The sequence below is a fragment of the Sminthopsis crassicaudata genome, chromosome 3 (assembly GCF_048593235.1).
Source record: "Sminthopsis crassicaudata isolate SCR6 chromosome 3, ASM4859323v1, whole genome shotgun sequence".
Classification (NCBI taxonomy): Eukaryota; Metazoa; Chordata; class Mammalia; order Dasyuromorphia; family Dasyuridae; genus Sminthopsis; species Sminthopsis crassicaudata.
In genome coordinates this window covers 547,068,074-547,091,386 of record NC_133619.1, presented here as the reverse complement: position 1 = coordinate 547,091,386, position 23,313 = coordinate 547,068,074, and the positions used below count along the sequence as shown (strand labels likewise).

At 34.9% G+C, this 23,313-nt stretch overlaps 2 protein-coding genes and 8 non-coding genes across 23 annotated transcripts in view; 1 reads left to right on the top strand and 9 right to left on the bottom strand.

Moving 5' to 3' along the window:
- Positions 1–12,605, top strand: part of CEP295 (centrosomal protein 295) — a 100,782-nt gene extending 88,177 nt beyond the window's left edge. For 8 of the 9 annotated variants that reach the window (XM_074304529.1, XM_074304524.1, XM_074304525.1 and 5 more), the window contains 4 exons: positions 1,779–1,875; positions 8,375–8,474; positions 10,180–10,283; positions 12,485–12,605. In XM_074304529.1, the coding sequence (XP_074160630.1) occupies positions 1,779–1,875; positions 8,375–8,474; positions 10,180–10,246 (264 nt within the window). In that variant the 3' untranslated portion in view covers positions 10,247–10,283; positions 12,485–12,605. The remainder of the gene's footprint in view (positions 1–1,778; positions 1,876–8,374; positions 8,475–10,179; positions 10,284–12,484) is intronic. The other variant, XR_012488420.1, reaches the window with a different exon arrangement.
- Positions 12,606–23,269, bottom strand: TAF1D (TATA-box binding protein associated factor, RNA polymerase I subunit D). Of its 6 annotated transcripts, none has more exons than XM_074304535.1 (14): positions 23,139–23,269; positions 20,251–20,373; positions 19,411–19,795; positions 18,407–18,582; positions 18,231–18,282; positions 17,839–17,999; positions 16,960–17,007; positions 16,557–16,598; positions 16,229–16,361; positions 14,924–14,997; positions 14,196–14,239; positions 13,498–13,544; positions 13,080–13,139; positions 12,606–12,753 (listed from the first exon to the last, which is right to left on the bottom strand). In XM_074304535.1, exons 2-7 carry the CDS (start codon positions 20,283–20,285, stop codon positions 16,995–16,997), a joined length of 822 nt encoding a protein of 273 aa, XP_074160636.1. In that variant the 5' UTR covers positions 20,286–20,373; positions 23,139–23,269; the 3' UTR covers positions 12,606–12,753; positions 13,080–13,139; positions 13,498–13,544; positions 14,196–14,239; positions 14,924–14,997; positions 16,229–16,361; positions 16,557–16,598; positions 16,960–16,994. The 6 variants fall into 6 exon arrangements, with proteins under 6 accessions (XP_074160636.1, XP_074160639.1, XP_074160635.1 ...); XM_074304538.1 differs by having other exon boundaries at positions 14,928–14,997; XM_074304534.1 differs by having other exon boundaries at positions 14,924–16,361.
- On the bottom strand, positions 12,906–13,036 carry LOC141565250 (small nucleolar RNA SNORA25). Its single transcript, XR_012488928.1, has one exon. It is a non-coding gene; the product is annotated as a small nucleolar RNA SNORA25 (small nucleolar RNA).
- On the bottom strand, positions 13,298–13,416 carry LOC141565257 (small nucleolar RNA SNORA32). The gene has a single exon (XR_012488934.1). It is a non-coding gene; the product is annotated as a small nucleolar RNA SNORA32 (small nucleolar RNA).
- LOC141565247 (small nucleolar RNA Z40) lies at positions 13,720–13,793 on the bottom strand. Its single transcript, XR_012488925.1, has one exon. It is a non-coding gene; the product is annotated as a small nucleolar RNA Z40 (small nucleolar RNA).
- Positions 14,706–14,837, bottom strand: LOC141565255 (small nucleolar RNA SNORA1). The gene has a single exon (XR_012488932.1). It is a non-coding gene; the product is annotated as a small nucleolar RNA SNORA1 (small nucleolar RNA).
- LOC141565248 (small nucleolar RNA SNORA8) lies at positions 15,080–15,216 on the bottom strand. Its single transcript, XR_012488926.1, has one exon. It is a non-coding gene; the product is annotated as a small nucleolar RNA SNORA8 (small nucleolar RNA).
- Positions 16,445–16,515, bottom strand: LOC141565285 (small nucleolar RNA SNORD5). The gene has a single exon (XR_012488961.1). It is a non-coding gene; the product is annotated as a small nucleolar RNA SNORD5 (small nucleolar RNA).
- On the bottom strand, positions 16,662–16,794 carry LOC141565259 (small nucleolar RNA SNORA18). The gene has a single exon (XR_012488936.1). It is a non-coding gene; the product is annotated as a small nucleolar RNA SNORA18 (small nucleolar RNA).
- LOC141565268 (small nucleolar RNA SNORA40) lies at positions 17,179–17,306 on the bottom strand. Its single transcript, XR_012488944.1, has one exon. It is a non-coding gene; the product is annotated as a small nucleolar RNA SNORA40 (small nucleolar RNA).
- Positions 23,270–23,313: the final 44 nt, after the last annotated feature.

Genomic DNA, 23,313 nt, shown 5'->3' with positions numbered 1-23,313 from the left:
ATCAGAAATGATCGAAAATCCCCTATTTCATTGAATATCCATCTTTTCCATTGAAAGATAATGCTTAATTTTGCTGGGTAGTTGGTTCTTAGTTGTAGTCCAAGATCCTTTGCTTTTAAGAATATCATATATTATTTTGATCCTTTAATGTGATAGTTGCTAGGTCCTGGATAATCCTGATTATAGCTCATCAAAAGTTGAATTGTTTCTTTCTGGCTGCTTGCAGTATTTTCTCCTTGATCTGATAATTCTGGAATTTAGCTATAGTATTCTTTGGAGTTTCCATTTTGAGGTCTCTTTTAGATGATCAGTTGTTTCTTTCAATTACTGTTTTATTCTGTGGTTCTGGGATATCAGGTCATTTTTCCTTTTTGATTTCTTGAAAGTTATTGTTCAAGCTCTTTTTTCCATCATAGTTTTTAGATGTCTTTTCTAGATCTGTTTTCCAGGTCAGTTGTTTTTCTGAACAAGGAGTATTTTTTACATGTTCTATTTTTCATTTTTTTGATTTTGTTTGACTAGTACTTGATGTCTCGTTGAGTCATTCACTCCCATTTGTCCAATTCTAATTTTTAGTGAATTATTTTCTTCAGTTAGATTTTTTTTGTCTACTTTTGCATTTAGTCAATTGTATTTTCTTTTTTCTATTTTGTCAATTCTGCTTTTTTAAGTTGTTTCTTTTGACAAGTCTTTTTTTTTTTTTTTTTTTTTTTTTGCTGAGGCAGTTGGGGTTAAGTGATTTAAGTATCTGAGGCCAGATTTGAATTTGGGTCCTCCTGACTTCAGGGCCAGTACTCTATCCACTGCCCCATCTAGCTGCCCCAGAAAACAACTTCTTAAAAAACATTTGATGAGGGCAGCTAGGTAGTCCAGTGGATAAAGTGCCAACTTAACCCCCACTGCCTCAGGAAAAAAAAAAAAAAAAAAAAGTTTTCTTCAGTGTACTTTTTTTTCATTTCTTCAAATTTATTTTTAAGGAGTTTTTTCCTTCAATTTCTGTGCTTCCTTTTCTAAGGTGTTGGTTTCCCCCAGAACTGCTCTCATTTCTTTTCTTCATTTTCCTTCTATCTCTCTTTTAAGACCCTTTTTGAACTCTTCCAACGAGAGCCTTTCAAGTTGGAGACCAGTTCATGTCCCCCTCTGAGGCTTCACTTGAAAGCATTTTGCTTTGCTGTCCTCTTCTGGGTTTGTGTTCTGATCTTCCCTGTCTCTATAACTTTTTGACTCATTTTTAGAAGTTGTCAAGGGAAGTCATTCTGAGCTTCCTGTGCAGCCTGGGGCTTCTCCCTAATGTGCTGGGGTCGGTGGTACTGGGCCTCCAGCCCTGCACTAGAGGGGCCTGGCCAAGTCCCACCTGTTATGCTCACAGTTTGCCCTTTATCGGTGTGCTGGAGGTCTCGTGGCTGGTCTGCTGACCCGCTGGCCTTCTGGACCAGGACAGAGCAGCCAACATATCTAAAACTAGAAATTATTGCACTCTGCTCCAAAATCCATTGAGAGCCATGATTCTTTAGTAAACTGGGAAGAACTCAGACAATATCCTGTCCAATCTCCACTATCTTGGCTCTGCCCTGATCATTATTTCAGGAGTAATAATTTTATCACTTTCCAGTGGTAAAAATGATCTGTGGATTAGCACCAATATTTTGATTTTGTGCTAGGTTACTTATATTTGTGGATGTTTGCTTTGACTGCTTATACTAATAGCAACATCTGCCCTCCCTTTTTGTATGATAGTACCTAATCTTATTAATTTTCTGCATTCATATTTGCATTAGATGAGAGAACTATTTTGTCTAGAATGTAACAGCTATTGCTCAGTTTGGAGGACGCCAAAGTTAGCTGTTGCTGAATCTACCTCATTCCAGCTTGCAGGTAATACTCTTGTATTCCACAGGTTCTTGTTTTAACACTTACAAGTATTGACCACTGGAATACTCATGTTAATATAATATAATATATTAATTATATAATATATATTATATATTCATATTATATGTATAGTATAGAATTATATTAGTTATATAATATAAATATTAATATTAAATATAGAATATAATAAATACATATTGTGGCAAAGATATCTTAAGAGGTCAAGTATTGGTTTTATAATATAGAGCAATTATTCCTGTCTTACTGAAAGACCTATTTAGTACTTTAATAATTATAATAGAGATCAATGTAGTACTTTAAGGCATGTCAGATATTTATCTAGCTCTTTAATATTTACAAAAAATGATATAATCTGAGCCTCACATCAACTCTGTGAAGTAAGTTGTACAGGTGGAGTCTGAAGATGAGCAAACAGATTTAGAGAGATTAACTGAAGCAAATGTTAGAGATTATCTTGACTCTTAAATCAAGTGTTCTTTACTAGAATATACTATGCCTGTTTAAATATCTGTAGTACTAAATATTTAAGAAAGAGATGGACCTCTCATGGAATTGAGTTATTTTTTGTGATGACAGAGTGCCTTTCAACTTTGTTCTCTTTTTATTCCACCCTCATTTTATTTCTCTTTCCACCCTTCAATAGTTCTTTTACTTGAACAGTTTGTTAAGTTTTCATTTTTCCCCAATTACATGTAAAAATAATTTTTAATGTATTTAAAAAAATTTTGAATTCCAAATTCTCTTTCCCTCCTTTTTCTTCTTCCCTCATGGAAAAGCCAAGCAATTTGATATATCATACATGTATAGTCATACAAAATATGTTTCTGTTAGTATGTTGTAAAAGAAAAGAGGAAAAAAAAGAAAGGAAGGAAGAAGTGTGCTTCAATCTGCATTCAAGTACCATCAGTTCTTTGGAGATGGACAGCAATTTTCATCATAAGTCCTTCAGAATTGCCTTGGATCATTGTATTGCTGAGAATAGTCAAGTCATTGTTGTTACTGTATTGTTACAGTGGTCTGATTCTGCTTATTTCACTTTGTATGACTTCATGTAAAACTTTCCAGATTTTAATTCAGTTCCAATTGATCAATGATGGACAGAATCAGCTACACCCAGAGAAGGAACACTGGGAAATGAGTGTAAACTGTTTACATTTTTGTTTTTCTTCCCAGGTTATTTTTACCTTCTGAATCCAATTCTTCCTGTGCAACAAGAAATTTGTTTCTGCACACATATATTGTAGCTAGAATATACTATAACATATTTAACATGTATTGGACTGCCTGTCATCTAAGGGAGGGGGTAGAGGGAAGGAGGGGAAAATTTGGAACAGAAGTGAGTGTAAGGGATAATGTAAAAAATTACCCATTACATGCATAGTACGGTCAAAAAAAAAAAAGTTATAATTATAAAATTAATAAAGAAAAAGAAATTGTAATGATGATGATGATGATAGAAATTGTAATGAAAAGGATGATGATGATGATGACAATGACAATGATAATATCATTGATGTTCACTGCCAAAAAAAAAAAAAAAAAAACTTTCCAGATTTTTCTGCAAGGATCTTGCTCATCATTTCTTATAGCACAATTAGTATTTCATCACAATCACATACAATTTCTTCAGAATACATTTGATAGAAATCCCCTCAATTTCTAAATATTTGCTACCACTAAAAGAGCTACTATAAATATATTTGTATGCATATGTCCTTCCCCCCCCCCTTTTTTTTTAAATCTCTTTGGGATACAGACCTCCCAGGAGGATTGGTTGGTCAAACAGTATTCACTATTTTAGAGCCCTTTGAGCATAGCTGCTCTAAAGAATAATTGAATCAAGGTACAGCTGCACTAACAATGCTTTAGTATATCAGTTTTTCCACATTCCCTCCAACATTTGTTGTTTCCTTTTTTGTCATATTAGCCAATGTAATGCTGCCTCAAGAGTTGTTTTAATTTGCATTTCTCTAATCAAAAGTGATTGATTGATTTATTATTATTATTATATCTTTTTATTTACAAAACATGTGCTTGGGTAATTTTCTCAACAATAACCCTTGCAAAACCTTTTGTTCCAAATTTTCCCCTCTTCCCCCCACCCCCTCTCCTAGATGGCAGGTAGTACAATACCTGTTAAATATGTTAAATTATATGTTAAATCCAAAGTATGTATACATATCTATGCAGTTACCTTGCTGCACAAAAAAAAAAAAATCAGATCTAGAAAGAAAAATAAAATCTGAGAAGGAAAATAAAAATGCAAGCAAACAACAACAGAGAAAGAGTGGAAATGCTATGTGATGGTCCACATTCAGTTCCCATAGTCCTTTCTCTGGGTGCAGATGGCTCTCTTCATCACTGCACAAGTGGAACTGGTTTGAATCATCTCATTGTTGAAGAGAGCCAAGTCCATCAGAATTGATCATGATGTAGTCTTCTTGTTGCTGTGTATAATGATCTCCTGGTTCTGCTCAATCAAAAGGGATTTAGAGGAGGCATCTTAAACTTTTTCCGCTTTTTCCCTTTTCACCTGAGAAATTTTTATGTGACCCTAGGTATATGGGTATGAGAAATAGATATACAAATTAAACATTTACTGATAATAAATCATAATTTCATGATTCCCACATTTAGTTACATGACCTTATATGGGGTAAGAGCCCACAATTTAAGAAACTTTGATTGAGATAATTTTTCTATATGACTGTAGATAACTTTGATTACTTCATCTGAAAACTGTGTTCATATCTTTTGACAAAGGGAATTGGGGAATGGTCATTTATTTAAATTTGACTCAGTTCTCTACATATTTGAAAAATGAGGTCTTTATCACAGAAAGTTACTATAAAATTTTTGTACAGTTATGTAGTATTTGGCTCCATCCTGCTTTCTCCTTCTTTATCCTGCCATCTCTCCTTTAACTCTGTCTGTCCTCAAAAGTATCATGCTTCTGACCCTTACCAATCCATTCTCCCTTCTATCAGCCCTCTCCCCTTTTGTTATTGAAGAGGGGACCCCGCTACTCTGAAGATCCTTGGAGAAAATCTTCAACCCTGCTTCAAATGAGGGATACTGCCCCAAATCTTTTTTTTTTTAATAAATTTAAGTTTTAGCTGTTTGAGGGGGGAATGATGTAGGTTAACATTCCTTTCTAATTCCCAACCCCCATGGGAGATATCTGGGCTCTCCCAGCCCCCATCAGATCTGAGCTAACTTGGGCGGTCCCAGCCCCCATTCTAATGATCTGCTCAAGTTTCCCAACCCTCACTCCTAGCACAAACAGTTCCTTATCTAAAAACTCATTGAATTCTATTCAAATTCTCTAACCCTGGCTGAAACCCAGCCAGGAACCAACCTGGGACTCTACCCACGAACCCCTTCAGATTAAAAGGGGGAACCCTGGAATCCACTCTTGGCAGAAGTCCCAAACATAGCATCCTTATGTCAGTCATGTCAAAGGTTTTTGCCCACTGGACCTGTAGTTCCTGTGCCCTCTTTTCTTTACCCTCAACTTTACCAACTAAACTTTACTTCCAAACCCCACAATAAACCTCTTTTATCAATCTAGGTTTTCGGGTCTGTAAATTCCTTTACAGAGAACTCTTGCACCACTACTAAACCTCATTTAACTCTGTATCCTTACGCCGAATCCAAAGGGGTTACAGGGGAGCTGTACCCTGAACCTGCAGCTAGACCTCAATTAACCCTAATTTCATTTAGATACTCCTCATCTAATTCTCATCATTATCTCTTATCCATATTATTTTCTAATATAGTAAGATGGGTTTCTATATTCAATTGAGTATTTATGTTATTCCCTCTTTGAGCCAATTCCAATGAGAATAAGTTTCATGCATTCCCTACCCCCTTCCCCCATTTCCTCCACTGTAAAAAATCCTTTATACCTCTTTTATGTCAGATAATTTATTCTATTCTGTGTTCCCTTTCCCCTTCTTCCAATGCATTCCTCTTTTTTACATCTTAAACTTTTTTTTAGATACTCATCTTATTATAATCAACTTACACCTATGCCTTCTCTCTATGTATACTCCTAACTACTCTTTTTTTTTTTTTTTTTTTTAGGAGCTCCAAGCATCATTTTCCCTTGTAAGAATATAAACAATTTAACCTTATTGAATTCCTTATGATTTCTCTTTCCTCTTTGTCCTTTTGTGCTGCTTTTAATTCTTGGATTTGAAAGTCAAGTTTTCTATTCAGCTCTGGTCTTTTTATTAGTATACTTGTAAGTGTACCATTTCCTTGAATGTCCATTTCCCCTCCTTATCTTATTTCCATAGCATATTTTTATGGAGAGAAATGTGTAGAATTCTATTTAATAAAATTAACTATTATAATATAAATTTAATTATTTTGGGAAGTTTCTTAAATATCATAAAATTAATGTTTTTTTTTTTAACTTGGATTTTTCTTTAAAAATTTTTTCTAGAATCAGTGGGGCACACATTGGAGCCCATTGCAGTAGGATTGGAAGGGGAAACCTAATATGGTTGATACTCATTCATATGAATTCTTGAAGTCTAGTTAAGATGAACTTAGTAAGGAATCAATAAAGTAAAGCAGGGAGTTTTTATTTAGTATAATACAGGGTATTCATAGGCTAACCACTATTCAATGCTTCATTGTATAAAACAAAGAAAAGAAGAATGGGTAATAATAAAACAGCAGTAGTTACACAAAAAAAGAATGGTATACTTATTTTTTTTTATTATTATATATATATATATATATATTTTATAATATTATCCCTTGTATTCATTTTTCCAAATTACCCCCCCTCCCTCTATTCCCTCCCCCCGACGACAGGCAATACCATACATTTCACATGTGTTACAATATAGTCTAGGTACAATACATGTGTGTGAATATCATTTTCTTGTTGCACAATAAACATTAGAATCCGAAGGTACATGCAACCTGGGCAGACAGATATTAGTGCTAACAATTTACATTCCCCTCCCAGTGTTTCTTCTCTGGGTGTAGCTACCTCTGTCCATCATTGATCAACTGGAAGTGAGTTGGATCTTCTTTATGTTGAAGATTTCCACTTCCATCAGAATACATCCTCATACAGTATTGTTGTTGAAGTGTACAGTGATCTTCTGGTTCTGCTCATTTCACTCAGCATCAGTTGATTTAAGTCTCTCCAGGCCTCTCTGTATTCCTCCTGCTGGTCATTTCTTACCGAGCAATAATATTCCATAACCTTCATATACCACAATTTACCCAACCATTCTCCAACCGATGGACATAAGAATGGTATACTTATTAAAGAAAAATATATATTATTGGTTACAGAAGATAAGAGTTATTTTCAGAACATAATATAGCTAGTCTCTCTAGATCAAAGAAATCTGTGTATTGGGCCAGGCAGGGAGGAGAATTTTTCCAGGATTCTCATTTCCTCAGATGATTAGTGTAAAATGGCAAACACAAGAGTAGAATTCTTTGAAGCAGGGCTGCTTCTAGGAGCAGTACCCCTAAGTGTTATATAAACATGTTGGGGAAGTTCAAGGTACAAAAATAGGGAATTCAATAAGGGGTATTAAGGCAAGAGCAGTGAGGAGGCTCAATGGAAGCTGCCAACTTCAGGAGATTTTCTAAAGTCAGTTTCTGAGGGGTTGTAATCTGAGCAGAGTAATTTTGTCCATTTTTTCCACACCATCCATACCTATACCCCTATTCTATATCCATTCATATCATAACTGATGAGTAATTATCCAATAGCCTTTGCTAGAAGACCACTAGTAAAAGGAAAAGGCACTAAGTCCTGAAGCATTCAATTCAACTTATTTGTTTGTTTATTTATTTATTTATAGCAATTTCTAATTATTGCTCCCAGTTTTGCTTTCTGAGTTGAAACAGATCAAGTATAATTTTTTTCTAAGGAAAAACTCTTTAAACATTTAGAAGTAACTGATTTGCTTTCTCCCATTCTTCTCACTATTCCCAAACCCTCTCAATACTAAACTTTTTTGTGTCTTTCAATCATTTTTTGCAAAGCTTGGTAAGCATTCCTCTCAGCATTCTGATTACACTGCAGTTTGTCAATAAAACATGGCATCCAGAACTCACTGTAATATTCTAGATATGCCTTGATCAAAACAATATACCAGGATTAGCACCACTTTACTTCTGAATTGTGTTTCTTCCTTAATGCAGCTTAAGATTGTTAGCTCTTTTTTTCTGTTAAATCATACTAAAGCTCCTAAACTTAAATTGTTTTCTAACCATATCTACCCAGTCTTGTATTTATGTAGTTGAAGCCAAGTACAGGACCTTGCAATATTGTATCATGATTAAATTTCAACTTATAATATATTCATTCCATCAGTCTAGTTTTTTTTCCTTTTTTGGGATCTTTATTCTCTTCCAATACATAGATGTTATTCTCAATTTTGTATTGCCTCTATTTTATGTAATTTTTAAAAAATTTCAATGTTTTATGCTGTTTTCACAGAGCCAGCAGTGAGTGAATCGAAGACAGTGAATGAAGTTAAAGTATATGTCTCTGAGGACACGAAGATTGAACAATCATTTATGAAAGGACTGTCTTTAAGGTTCCCTTTACAGTAGAAAAGGATAGTTGAATGATAGCTTAATTCTAAAATTCATTTCACATGAAGTTTTATGAAAATTTATGAAATTAGATAAGTTGGAATTTTTTTTGCTAATTAAAACATAGCCAATAATTTTAAACAAGGCCTTTACACACACATACAAAATCAAAATTACATATGCATTTTTTTTTCCTGAGGCATTTGGGGTAAAATGACTTACTTAGGGTCATATAGCTAGAAAGTGTTAAGTGTCTGAGACCAGATTTGAACTCAGGTCCTCCTGACTTCAGGGCTGGTGCTCTATCCACTGCACCACCTGCTACATGTTTTTTTAGACAAAAACACAAAGATATGGGTTTCTAAACCATCAGAAATGGCACAATTTCCAAAGAAAGGCTTATTTAAAAGCCCCATCCAATAAGTCCCTTGACAGGCTAGCCATTAATGAGTATGGGGTTATTTGAGTGAATGGTGTTTGTCTTTATCTAAAGAATTAAAGTGTGAATTTCTGAATATAAGGTTCTTAATTAACTTATATTTGCATCAAAACTGAAATATTATTCACTCAATATCTTCACTTATTTATTTTGCTGACAAAATGTTTTTGGTTTGCTAAATAACCAACAAAGCCATTTTTCTAAAATGAAAGGGTATTTACTGTCATTTATTATGTTACATGAGCCATTTCCACTTATGTCAAGTAGCATCCACTTCTGGGTAAAATGTATGCTCTATCCCATCCCTAAGCACATAGAGAACTATAAAATTTAAGCTATTCTGTTTTCTCAAGTGCTGATTATGACAGAATATAACAAAGTATAAAAGGGAAAAAACTCTGGATCTGCCATCCTTTTTTAATTGATTATACAACCTCTTTTCTTGGCAGTTATGAAAGAGAAGTCCAGATCCAGTGGCCTTGCCGGTATCTTATTTCTTATAGTGGCTGTTTTAAGTACTAAGAAACCCCAACTCTCCAATAGGTCATTGATGCTCATTCCCAGATCTTTTCCTAGTGGTGATGTTCTTGGCCAAAATAGATAAAAAACTATCTCTTTGTAGAGTTCTTAGAATGTATGTGAATTTCAGAGTGCTTTTGCAAGTAAATTGTCTTACTAGAACTTAGGCTTAAAGTTGGGAAGGAAGGGAGGGAGGGAGGAAGGAAGGAGGGAGGGAAGTGCATATCCTTCATAAAATCTAGGGATTACAGACAAGCTTTCCTTATACTTTGTATTCAATCTAATAATACCCAAGTAAATGCCTGAATAGCATATTACTTGATATGATTACATCAGGATGATACTGGCACTTGTCCTAAATACCTAAAAAAAGGTTCTGGATTAGTTTCTTCAATTCTTGGATAGAAGTAGTAATTAAGTCAGTCACTTAAGTAAACTTAAATTTAAAAGGTATAGGATGAAGTCAAATTTCTTTGGAGTTTACATCAGTATGTTTTTGGTGATGATTAAATCTGTAATTTCATAATTATAGATCTAAAAGTAGAAAGGATTTCATAGGAAATTTAGTTGATCCCCTTATGTATGAGGTAACTAAGGCCCAGGAAAATTAAGTGCACAAAAAATAAGAATCCAAGGCATAAATTTTATCCAGGCACTCTGACCCACAGAACCATTGCTTTTTTTTCTCCCCCCCCCCCATCCTTTGAGTTTGAAGATATGTTGCTATCTGTATCTCATTTTTTGTCCAGGTTATATAATCAAATCACTGAAGTGACGAAAAAACAAAAGGAGAAACAAGCAAGACAAGAAGACTGACTGATAAAATAAGGAAAGAGCAAAAAGGTTTAACAGGGTATGTTGTTTAAACTTTTATCCTTGGATCTTGTATTAGTATAATCATACTATTTATACAGTATCCATAGTAAGAATTCTTCTAGGAATAAGTAATCCAGTAGCAAGGCTTTCACTGTGACAAACATTTTTATAGTTTTAATAGTTTTTACTAACCACTTTTTAGACTACACTTGTGATTTGATACAGTGGAAATAATCTTAAGAGAGTCACTTAGGGCCATAGATGAAGTAACTAGAACAGGAGTCATAAAGAGGACTTGAAGTTAAGTTATCTTGATTTCCAAGGTGGACTATCAGCTTTGATATACTGCTTTTCTAACAAATGTCTTCTATGGTTTTTGATGTAAAATAACTCTATTAAAGAAAATGTATTTGATGGCATGTAATTTCTAAGGCAGACTTCATTATTTGCTGAAAGCAATGAGAAAAAGTTCTTTTTTCCTAACTTGTTCCTCTAGAACATAGTAAATGAATTTCATTTCCTCATCACTTCTCATATCAAGCCTAGAATCTCAAGGTTGGAAAATATCTGAGGTTATTTAAGCCAATCGTTATCAGAAGCAAGACAAATTCTCTTCAGCAATCCCAACAAAGTCATCTGGCTCTTCCTGAACCATTGGTGAAAAGAAACTGACACTAGACAGCTCTAATTATAAAAAACTTTTCATTATAAACTGAAATATATGCTATTAAATCCTCTACTCCCCTTTTAGCTTCTACACATTGGCATTTTTTTCTGCCATGTATATATAAGCAGATCAGGTCTAAATCTAAATCCTAAAGTATGTTTTTTTTTCAAGTTTTTATTTACCCATATGCATGGGTAATTTTACAATATTGACATTGCAACCCTTTTGTTCTAATTTTTCTTCTTTCCTCCCCTCCTCTCCTCCCTGCTGTGGCAGGTTGATCAATACATGTAGTTGGTTCAGTTCATTACTACTCTATTGGAACTGATTTGGTTCTATTATAACCACTTTCCCCCCTCATCCATTCTCTTCCAATTTGCATTTTGTATCACATTTTCAGTCACATTTTGACATGGTTTCATTTTCTCCTTACCATCATGGTTGTCCATCAGTATCTTATATCTTCAAAATTTAACCAGAGCAACTCAATACTCCAGGTGTGATCTGAGCAGGATTGAATACATTCCGGATTATCACTTCCATTGTTCAAAAGACCACTTTTTACACTGACCTGAGTCCTTTGTCACAGTTGACTTGGCAAACTTACTTCCAAATATATATATTTATATTCATTTTTACATATGCACTTCTCAAAACTACCACTTATAAAAGGAATTCACTTTTCATTGCAATTCATTGCATTTTTTCATTCTGTATTCACAATATCTAGGATTTCTCACAGCCTTAGTATCTGTTCCATTCACATACCACTACTATTCTCTTGTCTATGGACATCTTTTTTCATTGACTGCCTTTGGGCATATATGCTTAGTAGTGTAATCTGGGGACCAAAACAGGCATTCAGATTTGTTTATAAACAACATCTTTTGAATAATTTGCAAATACTTGCCAATTGCCTACTAATACCATCAATCAAAATGTTCACATATCATATTGATTCTGTGTAATTGGTAAAGTAGGCATAGATTATCAGAATTGATGTTTACTCAAACTGCTTTCTTCTCCACTGAACCATAGATTCTTACCAGGTCTTTCCTATCTTTCCTTCCCTTGGTCTGTCTTGTGAATCAATTCCTCAGTTACCATCACCTCAGGCATGCATTATAATGCATTTATCAGTTTGTCTTCTGCACTTGTTCTTTTCAGGGCAATTTCCATTTCTTCAGTAAGCATGGGAGCATGGTTTTGTTGTCTTAGATGATTTTGTAATATAGTATTTTTCCAAATATATGCAAAGACAGTTATATAAATTAAACATGCAATTCCTTTATTATTTCCATATTTGTCATGCTGCCTTTCTTTCACATGCTCATGATGACCATGAGAAATCATTATGACTCTCATGATTGTCAACATTTCTTTAAACTAGTTTTTTATCCTCAAATTTGATTTAATAGAAGATAATACTCATAATTATGAGTTCATATTCTATATTCTATATCAGGGTTTTCTTCTAAGAATAAAGGTATATATATTATCAGTTCAGTCGTTACCTATTTAAACAAATATTTGATAATAAAAACTGAAAATCTTCATTTCTCTTCAAACAGGTTAAATCATGGTGTGTGTAAACTACATGCTAAAGCAACAAGACCAAGTCTAAGTGTAAAAAATGGTGACATCTACCATAGGGATTCAAAATGATTACAATTATAAAAAGATGTCAAATAATTAAATCGAAATTTTTAACTTTTATTACAAAGCCAGAATTTTTAAAAATTGCTTCTCCAGAGAACCTGGAACCATAGATCCATTATAGGTTGATTGACAGTATTCTTTCTGATGGCTCTTGCTTTTTCTTCTGTCTTGTCTTCATTTTCTTAAAGCACAACAAAAAATGCCAAAAATTAGAAAATGTTTATGAACATTTAGAAAATTTAGAAAAAACATTTAGAAAATGTTTATGAACAGTACTATGACTGCTCCAAAAAGCACAACATAAGATAATATTCTGAGTTGCAGTAATAGTAGGATTGTATCTCCTTTAGTAAGAGACCATGATTACATATTACTCATGGCATCTTATAGAGACTTTTCCTTTTAGGTCACAGCGTTAAGAGCTTCTGGTTTCATAGCCATGTAAGCCCTCTTTGAAATGACCTAGTAAAGTTTTAAGAGGGGAGGGGGGAGGAGGAAGCAACGTACCATCTGAAAACAGTGTTTTAAACACAGCATAGCTTGTTTCAGCATACTTGTCAGGCTGATCTAAAATTACCAGAAAGATTAAATCATTATCCCATCTAGCAACACTTATTCCACTTATTTTCTTTAAGAGAAAGGACCATCTATCACTTTAGCACATTGTCTGGCCTATTTAATGATTGAGGAGTTAATGTACTAATACAACTAGGACCCAGATTATGAACTGTTCCCAATAGGTTAAATGCTAATAATATTAGCAAATATAAACCTCTTGGGTAATTTTTTATGGTCATGTCCACAGCAATCAGAAACCACATTCTAAAAGCCTTGGTAATGACCAGATGGTAACTATCATTACTAAATCCACTGGTGCTCCCCATCACTAGGAAAGTTGATGTCATTACCTTATATATTTACATACCTTTCAGCTAGGTTTTCCCCCTGAATCATTCCTTTGTACTTGAACACCTGTAGTGATAGCATTGTCAAAAATGACCATTCAGTAAGCAAGAAATTTGAAATATCTAATGTCTATAATAGCCAAGTTCAGTTACTGAATAAATCGTACATTTTACTAATGAGCTTACTTTCTCCTTTGCTCAGTTTTCTTAGAAATGAACAAAATAATTAAAACAAAAAACCTGGATGTTCAGAAAGGCCATTTTCATTCACCTTTTCAGAGCAGTTGAACATTTTTTGCCTATCATCACCACATCTTTTGTCTATCATATGAACAATTTAACAAGATTCAAATGACAAAACTTCTAAAATTACATCTTCAAATGAGGTTTATAATTCAATAGGTTTTTGGCCGGCTTCTACAAACTTTATTGAATATTTACCAAGGGATATGGTTTAATGCCAATTCTTTTGCCTCTGCCAGACATGGTGGTATAAAAATAATTACAGAATTAGCCTATCATTCTGTACATGCATCACAGGAAAATGGAAGAGATGGAATTAAACGTCATTAAATTCTATGTATCATGAATAGTATCATGCATAAAATATAAAAGCATTAGGCTTAGAAAAAGACATAGCTTATGTGTACATGTGAATTAGAGTTATACTTTGAATGTGATGGAAGTCAAGCTAAATTACTACTATAAAAATACTTACTTAGAATGTCAAAAATTAGACGTATGTTTCCATCTTTGCTCTTCCTAAAAATTTAAATTCAGAAGAACCAGTCATTTTTTTTACATACCTATACCTGACAACCAGCAGCCCATAATTCCTACTCTAATCCCAACACAAACACAAAACTAACTATTTAACATTTGCAAAAATACCAATCTTCTCATTTGGGGGGAGGAATTGACGGTTATCACAGGGAAAGAACAAACTTGGGAGGCCAAGCCAAAGTTTAAACATTTACTTGAGCCCATTACAAAGGCATCTTTGAAATATTTAAGAGATAGGCAAAAAAATTTAATGCCTTAAACAAAAGACAAGATAGCGGAGATAGAAAGGATATAGAGACCCTTAACCCCAATTGTCTCACAAAATAACTCATGCTTAACTGTAAAGCATACTAAATGAAAACAATTTCTGCCTAAACCTTAAGAGTTCTCTCCTCTTTTTCCCCTTCCTGAGAAGGCAAGCAATTTTAAGTGGAATCTTAAATTAGACTGTTTCAGGTCTCATTGTCACCACTAATAAATCTTTAGTGATGGAAGCAAAACCTGTCTTATTGTAGCCACATTCATTATGTTATGAACACAAATTCCAGATGTATTCACGATTATTTGGAATATGGCATTTCACTAAGGAATAATCACTGTCAAAAGTTACAATACCATATGCAAATAAAGTAACTAGAAATTTACAGGAAAATAATAACCTACCTACTGTAAATTGTCATGTTGCCAATCCGCCATTCAAACAAGTTTCCAGGTCCCTCTCTAAAAAGCCACTTTTCCTAAAGAAAACATCTGTATTTGTAGGTCAACTCAGCAGAAAAATAGTAACCAAAATAAATCAAAGGTACCTATTTTTAAATAGTTTGTATCAATAGAAATACCAGGTTGAACATGCACAATAAGCATGAAACCAACGATGCCAGATACTGAGTTTCTATAGCACTGTTTTCTGAACAGCCCAACAATAATATTGCTAGGTGCAGATACCACACAGTGCAGTCTTTATTGGAGACTTGATATTATATTGGATACAGATATTAAGCCCACATATTTATGGATTCATCACCACACTGAATGTGCTATGTCAGTGTAAGCACCTCTCCCTTTCCTTTAACTATTTCCTAAAACCCAGTTTTCCAAGGAGTCATCTCAGCTATCTTAAGATTTGATTCCATGCGGGCTTATTCAATATTGAAACAACAAAAGTGTCAGGGATAGATAACACACTGTGTATTAGGATTCAACATTAAGCCTTAAAACAGTATGCCAAATAAAAATAAAATGCAGAGGGATAAATAAGAAGCCAGACCAGAAAAAATACAAATTCTAAGATTGGCTAAGATGACAGGAAAAGATGATAAAAATGATAAATATTGTCGAGGAATGGAAAAAAGCTGGGACATTAATACATTGATGATGGAGTTGTGAAATGATCCATCCATTATGGAGAGCAACTATGCCAAATAGGGCCATAAAACTGCATGGCCTTTGATCCATCCAACTAATATGTGCAGAGATGTTTTTAGCAATTTTTCATAGTTCCAGAAGGAACTGGAAACTGAATGGATTGCCCATCAGTTGTAGAATGGTTAAGCTATATGGATGTAATGGAATGTTATTTTCTATAAGAAATGATGAGCAGGCTAATTACAGAAAAGTCTGGAAAAAGACTAGGAAGAACTAAATGAGCAGAACAAAGAACATTTTTCACAGCAACAAGATTATGTGATGGATTTGGTTCCCTTCAACCATGAGATTCAAGGCAATTCCGCAATTCCAATAGACTTGGGATGGAAAATGCTATCTGCATCCAGACAGAAAACCATGTTTCCCCCCCCCCCATTTTGGTCATGTACAACATGATATGTATTTGAATGTTTAACCTGTTTAATGCATGCATATTTGCATGTTTAATGCTGTCTTGAGGGACAGTAATGAAAGGAGGAAAAAATGTGGAACAGTCTTATAAAGACAAAATATTGGAAACTGTTTCTTGGAATGAATACAGACCTGAGTTTTTATTAGTCTGTACTAAGATGTCAAAACCAAGGACTGAGGCAACAATAATCTTTCTATATTCACACATTCCCTGGTCCAAAACTTTTCTTGTTGACATCTTGTGAATCCCCATTTGGCAGATGAACTAAAAGAGCAAATATAAATTGTTAAGTAATGGCAAAAACTAGGTTGAAAGATTCATTGAGATTTTGTAGCCAGTTAAGTCAGCTCGGTCAGAATTCGTTTTAGTTCATGTTTCTATCACTCAGCAGTTGAACAAAAGAATTCATCATATGAACAATGAGCAGTTAATGCTAAAGACTGTAGTAATTAAACTTACCTAAAAGAATATTCCAAAAAAAAAGCAGCAAACTGGAATCACCTAAAAGAAAAATTTATGTCAACAAGGTAACACTTTGAGAAAATATTACTTTAGATAAAACAAATCTGTTTTGTAGTTTTATCCCCACAGACCTAGTAAATAGATTAGTGGGTAAAGCGAAACTACACATTTGCTGTCTGAGGCGTTTCCAACGATAAGGACCTATGGAAAAGGACCTATCGGGATAGACCTCAAAATCCACATAACAAAAACAAAAACAAAAACCAAAACAAAAAAACCCACTTCAAAATAAAACCTACCCATCCTTAAGATAGGTCAATATTAAAATATCAAAATCTGAAAATTTTTGTAGCATGACAATATTTCCACATTTTACTATTAGGACCATTCATTTTCATACCTGAAAATTTCCCATAGCTTTAATCATGGAATTCCTCAATGTAAATTCCTAAGGGGGGGGGAGGGAGGAGAAAAAGGATAAAGATGGGGTATAGTATTTCAACTTTCAAGGTATATATTAACAGTACTTTTCTACCCAATTTCATTCTTATTCTTAAATTCTTTAAAGGTTCAATTTTTAGTCCATTTCAGAATGCTCATTAACATGATTAAGTCATTAACTGTCCCTTCTTGTATGTATCACAACTCATACAAAACCATGGGTTGTGGGTTGCAAAAGAGGGTTTGTTCTTTGCACTTGTCTTTAAGTCTTTGTCTACAATTCAAAACAAAGCTAAACAAAGTGCAATGATACTCATGAATTTGCATTACATTGCATACACCATTTTAAACTAGAGAATTTAAAAAAAAATTTATCCCAATACAACGTTCTTCACCTGCTAATAAACACTTGCCACAATGAAATACTATATGTAGAATATCATGAAATATCCCATTAACTTAAACTTTCATAAACAAAAATGTGAAAAAAAAAAAAATCAACTGGTATAGGACATTTCCATTCACATTCCTTACCACAGTCCAGTTTTTAGGCTATATAACAACTTGCCCATATTCTCCTATGTACTATTATAGCCAAAATATGACAAACGCATGATAGTTCAAGCAAGTTTAGCAAGTTTTCCTGTAATAACACTGGTACTAAATATTTCTTTGGTCATCCTATATACTGCTCCATTTAATGCTTTCTTCCTTGGAATTCATTTGAATTCCAAGATACCAGAAACTTATCTAACAAACTTCTGACATATTTGTTTCCAATTCTCACCTAGCATAACAAATTTGAACTGAGTGAATTGCCCATCCACTTAATACTTACCATTTCTTTTCTGTTTCTCCATGGAGTTTCTTTTTACTAGGCAAATCTGTTTCACCTTTGTTATCTTCTTGTATGTCATTCTTACTCTTTAGTACTTTATTTTTCATCTTTGTCTTCACCTTCTTGGGGAATTCAGTACTTATTATGAAACAACTGTTCTCCTATACAAAAAAAAAAAAAAACAAACATTAAGCAATAACTAAAACTAGGCTGTTTTAAATACCCTTACTAAGATAATGAAACAATTGGAACTTCAACTGTCAGCTCTTCTCCTAATACACTCTCAAACCTTTTAAAGGATGAAAGAACACAATCAAATGAGCCTTTAAAATTTAATTGCTGCTAGATTTATGTTAAAGCCTACAACAGAATATGGCTGATATAGTACTCACCACTAATTTAACATCACATTCAATAGCATCATTCAATTCACTGTCTTCCACACTGAAACAGAAGAAACATATCCCTGAGTTATTTGAGTGAGGACTAAATCCAGTCATATAGAGACAGTATGGGGAGAGGGATAGAGAACATGTATAAGAGGACTATGTAAAATATGCCAACTTACTTGGGTTCTTCTATAGGAGAAATAGATCCATCATCATCTAAATAGTTATATTTTCGCACAGCAAAGTCTTCTTTTTCTAAATCCTCACCAACATCCAGCTGCTTCAAAGCTTCTCCAAGGTGGGATTCACATTTCTTTTCCTTAATATAATTGAAAAATCCTCTTGCAACTGCTTGCTATATAAAGAAATCGTAGAAACTGTTAATGTAGGAGATGTCTTGCAGTTGATTAATTCTCAAGAAACCCAAGAATCATTATATTCCTATTTTCTAATTACTCAAGAAATGCTACTATTTTACAATAAAGTTTCGCTTAAGAGATTCCCAAGTAAAGAGGAAAACTGAAATCCAGGTCTTACTTTCCAAAAATTCTTTTTATTATATTTTAATTAGTTAATGAAATCAGTAGTCTCTGCTATTAAACCCTTTAATACTCCTTTTTGTAGAAATAGAAATACAAAGAAAACATAGGGTTCTTTTTTGTATTCCCAGTACTTTATTAATAGTGAAGCTAAAGGTATGGATAGAGCACCAGACCTGAAGTCAGAAGTCAGTTCAAACTATGAGCCTTTAGCCAAGTCACTAAAGCATTGCCTGCCTCAGTCTCCCTCAATCTGTAAAATAAAACTGAAGGAAATTGAAAAAATACTACTATATATATTATATATATAATACAGATACTAATATATACTACTATATAATATATGCTATAATTATATACTACTAATAATCATATAAATACTAAAGTATACTATACAAATGTCAGTTATAATCCACACAGGATAATCTGGCAAAAGAAAAAAAAAATCCAGTTTTATTTCCAAATGAGCTCAACATCTTCCTTCCTTGAAATATATGCAAATTGAGAAGGAAAAAAAAGGCAAAATATTCCCACAATACAACCAAATTCAATGTTATTTTCCATTCTATAGGAATACAATCATGTGTGAGGAACATAGGGTACAATACTACATATTTTTAAGAACTTTTCAAAATCTGCCTCACCTCATAGCCTAAAATTTTCTTCCAAAGCAATGGTTTCCTTCCATTCTCTGATTCTACTAAAGGGAATTGGAAACCTTTGTCTCTAAACAAGTCCTTTTTGGGTCTTAGAGACTGCTTTGTTTTAAAGCTTCCTTTTGGCCTTCCCCTTGGCCTTCCTGTTGGCTTGTACTTTCTCTTTCTTCTCTTTTTCTTCTTCCAATTTTCAAAAATAACTCGCAAATTAAATGGTTCCAGTTCTGAAGAGGACTCACTTGAGTCATCTCGCAATTGAGTATTTGTAGATGACTGTATCACAATTGAGGTAGATACATTTCTTGGTCTTCTATGTGGTGAGATGGGATCACACTGAGTTTTGAATAAGCTGCTGCTGGAATCTGAGTCATCACTGTAATAGGGAAAGAGGGAAAAAAAGACTAACCAGAGCATTCCAGAAGTCAAAAGGTTTAAAAATTACAGGACTACATCTTCACTGTAATATACATGTGATCTGAGATCTTTGCATATTGTTGGACAGTAATAATATGCCCAATTAAGGCAGTTAGATGGTACAGTGGATGAAGCACAAAAGGACATGCTGCCTCAAAAAAAAAAAGCCTGAATAGTTAGTATTGTCCCTGTGTATGGACAAATCTAACATCTTTCCTTTCCTTCCTTTCTCTCAAAACCCACCACTCTTTTTGTTACAAAGAACACACACATGCACGCATGTATAAAAATACAAAAGTCAAGAAAGCCAGATACTACACCTCAAAGGTCCTATGAATGGTAAAACTGTTGGTTCACATAAAGGAATAGGTTATCCTCAAAAGAATATTAAAACAGATTTGAAAATTCACTCACGTCTCATTGTTTGCCAACGAACCAGTTGAAACCATAGATATGATTAAAAGGGGAAGTTTTTCTTCAAATTCCTTTTTGAATTCCAAGTCCCATCGATCACTTTTGGATTTAAATCTTTAATATCTGGAAGAAAAAGATTTGTCCAATATTTATATACCTTTCAACAAATTCAGTAAGATAGTGTAGTTTCTGGTCAATCCCAACCCTTGTTCCGTCACTATTTGGCCTGTGAAATGTACAATCTTCTCAGAGCCAGTGATGTGGTAGCCTGAACCTCAGTTTTTAAGTTTTCATTTCTTAGTTGAAGTTTGGCAACTGATCTTTTACAAGAAAAAAAGTTATCTACTCATTATCATCATCTACCTAGTTTTATAAAAGCAACATGAATGTTAACTTCATTTAAAAAGGGCTCAATGACTAGTCAACTTTCCCATCAGGTGCATTTCTTTGATGATTTCACTCTGCTTTAAGTATCTTTTCCTTAATTCCTTCCAGTTTTTGTGGTCTTCCTCATTGGGAATGCCCTGTTTGTATTCTTAATACTTAGTACAGGAATAGCACATAATGGGTACTTTATTACCTAGCTGAGTTGCCCAAGAGATCCTGGATATGATAAATTAAAATAGATTCTGTCCATTTAACTGCTTAACTTAGGGTTCTATGTCTCTGAACTTACGTTTGAAATTCAGCTGGCCTGTAAAAGGTTTATATATAGAAACCTGGTCTTCTTTGGCTAACCTTGGATGTAGTTTACCATAAGGAGCAAGTAAGGCCTAATATCTTTACACCATACCAAACTATCATTCAGGGATATTTGATTTGCTGTCTCAGGGCTCTAGGCTTGCAGTTGGATTCAAACAATGAATACTTTAGTCACTTGGTTTCGGAAAGGAGGTGTTCATCATGGCCAAACTTGGAATCAGTGATGTAATCACCAACCATGTGGTTCTCAGCAACAACTGTACTGTTTTTTGTTTTAAGCTTACACATAGCCAATTCTGGTTCTGTGGCTAGAAACTGAATCATCTTCTCAGGTTCATGCCTTTAAAAATGTGTCCAAGACACTTGCTTCTGTTTATCCTTTTATTGTTTCACTAGATAGGTGGCCAATTGCCTATCTACCCTAGGTTATTATCCCCTCAAGTTTTTACTTCTCAACCTGAATTTCTACTCAGATGCTAACCAGGGCAGGCATCAAACATGGGAAACAGATTTTAACAAAAATATTTAACAAAATTAAAAACATTTAAAAATGGAGGGTATTACATGTAAATCAAACTAATATGGGGTCAGCAGAGATCCTTATATACAGTTTAATGGATTTTGACACCTCATCACTGGGATTTTACCTTGTATAAATAAGCTAGCAGATCAACCTGCATGTTCTCTGCCCTTATCACAGTTCTTCTATCCTCATACATGGAAGCTGAACTAGCTTCAGCCTCTTTGTAGGATGGGATCAGTAATTACTTTTCTACAGTACAATACAGTCCTAGGAATGATAGTATTGGTAAAACTTCATTTTACAGAAGATCTCATCAGCCTTCATTCAGTCCCTCAGCTAGAAATATCTGATCTCAAACCTGTCAGCATTCCCTGGCATTTTTTTGGGGGGGGGAGGTGGGGGCAATATACATCAACTAGTGTTGAACAATGCCCTAGGGGTTTTCAAATCCGTGAAAGATATACCCTCCTCAAAGTCTCCTTGGGGGGGAGGGGAGGCAGTGGGAATAGGGTTCACAATTACAATTTAGAACTACTAGGTATTCCAATTTGATCCTCACCCTGCTATAGGTAGATGCTATTATTACCCTCATCTTTACAGCTAAGGGAACTGAAACAATAGGTTAAAAGTGACTTGCCCAGGTTCAAACATGTGTAAGAGCCCTAGGATTTCAATGTGGGTCTTTCTGAATCCAGACCCAACTGTCTAAAACAGGCAGTGTTTTCTCATTGAGAATGAGATTAGAATAATCAAATGTATAAATTCCCATCTTCTTACACAAAATCCTGCTGTTTGAATTACAAATATTCACCTTGTTCTCTCTAGGAAGATTCCTCTCGTTTTACCCCTTCCTCTCCAGTAATTTTACCTTGCGCTGGGCAGAAGGGTCCCAATTGGCAGTCCTCTAAACCAGCCCAAAGGTTAAAAAACCAAATCTGTATTTGCTATCACTGAAAGCATATTCTTTGGCAGCTTTAGGCTAGCTTTAATAGAGCCAGTCAGTGAATTTCCTTAAGCTTCCCTGCATTTTAGCTCACTATACTCCCTTTACTGTAGTCTTTTTTATGATATAATGGGGGCGGGAAGGAGGTGGTATAGACAGTTAGGTGGTAAGAGTGAACAGTGGCTTGGCGTGGCGTTAATGCGCCTCTCCCCGAGTTCAATCTGGCTTCAAACACTTCCCTGCTGGGGACCGCCCCAGGTGTTTGTAGTTCGGGCAGGAGGACGGAGCCGATGGAATCCGATCTCGGTCCCCCTCATCGAGCCTGCTACCCCGCCCAAGTCTCCATCTTAGACTTGCTACGTTTCCCAAGTACTTTTAATCACATGACTAAGACCGACATGGCGACTTGTCAAGGGTGAATAAATAATATTACCGACGCCACTTTGCGGGGTTTTCCCACCAAATCCAAGCCCAGGGCCAGCCGGTATTCCGACTTTCTCGGAGAAAGCCGTCCCTGCTTGTCCCCCAACCTGCCGAGGCCCAGCGGAGGCCGAATGGCGCCACCCAACACAGCCCAGACATTCGAGGTACGGCCGCCGGGCTAAATTCAGTCCAAACGCAGGCAAAGTGACCTGAGGCACCGCGAGAGGTTTGCCGAGGCAAGCAGGAAGATTGGGGCGGGGGAGGAGAGTTAGGGAGAGGAGAAACATGAAAACTCACCACAGCTCTCTTCTGCGCAAAGCAAAGATGACCGCAGACACTGAAGCGCACGAGGCTGAGAGAAGGAGCTGAGGCCTCCTCCCCCGACTAAGAAGGGCCACGAAATCTCGCGAGATCAATTGGAGGCCGGCCGAAAAGGCCACGAATGGGGGAAGCGCGAGAAGGAAGGCGGGAG

Coding starts and splice junctions, on each gene's coding strand:
- TAF1D (XM_074304534.1), bottom strand. CDS start 20,285: ATGGTTTCAACTGGTTCGTTGGCAAACAATGAGAC. Junction 19,796..20,250: donor TCGTTGGCAAACAATGAGAC/GTGAGTGAATTT, acceptor TCCCTATTACAG/TGATGACTCAGATTCCAGCA. Junction 18,583..19,410: donor AGAAAATTTTAGGCTATGAG/GTGAGGCAGATT, acceptor TTCTTTATATAG/CAAGCAGTTGCAAGAGGATT.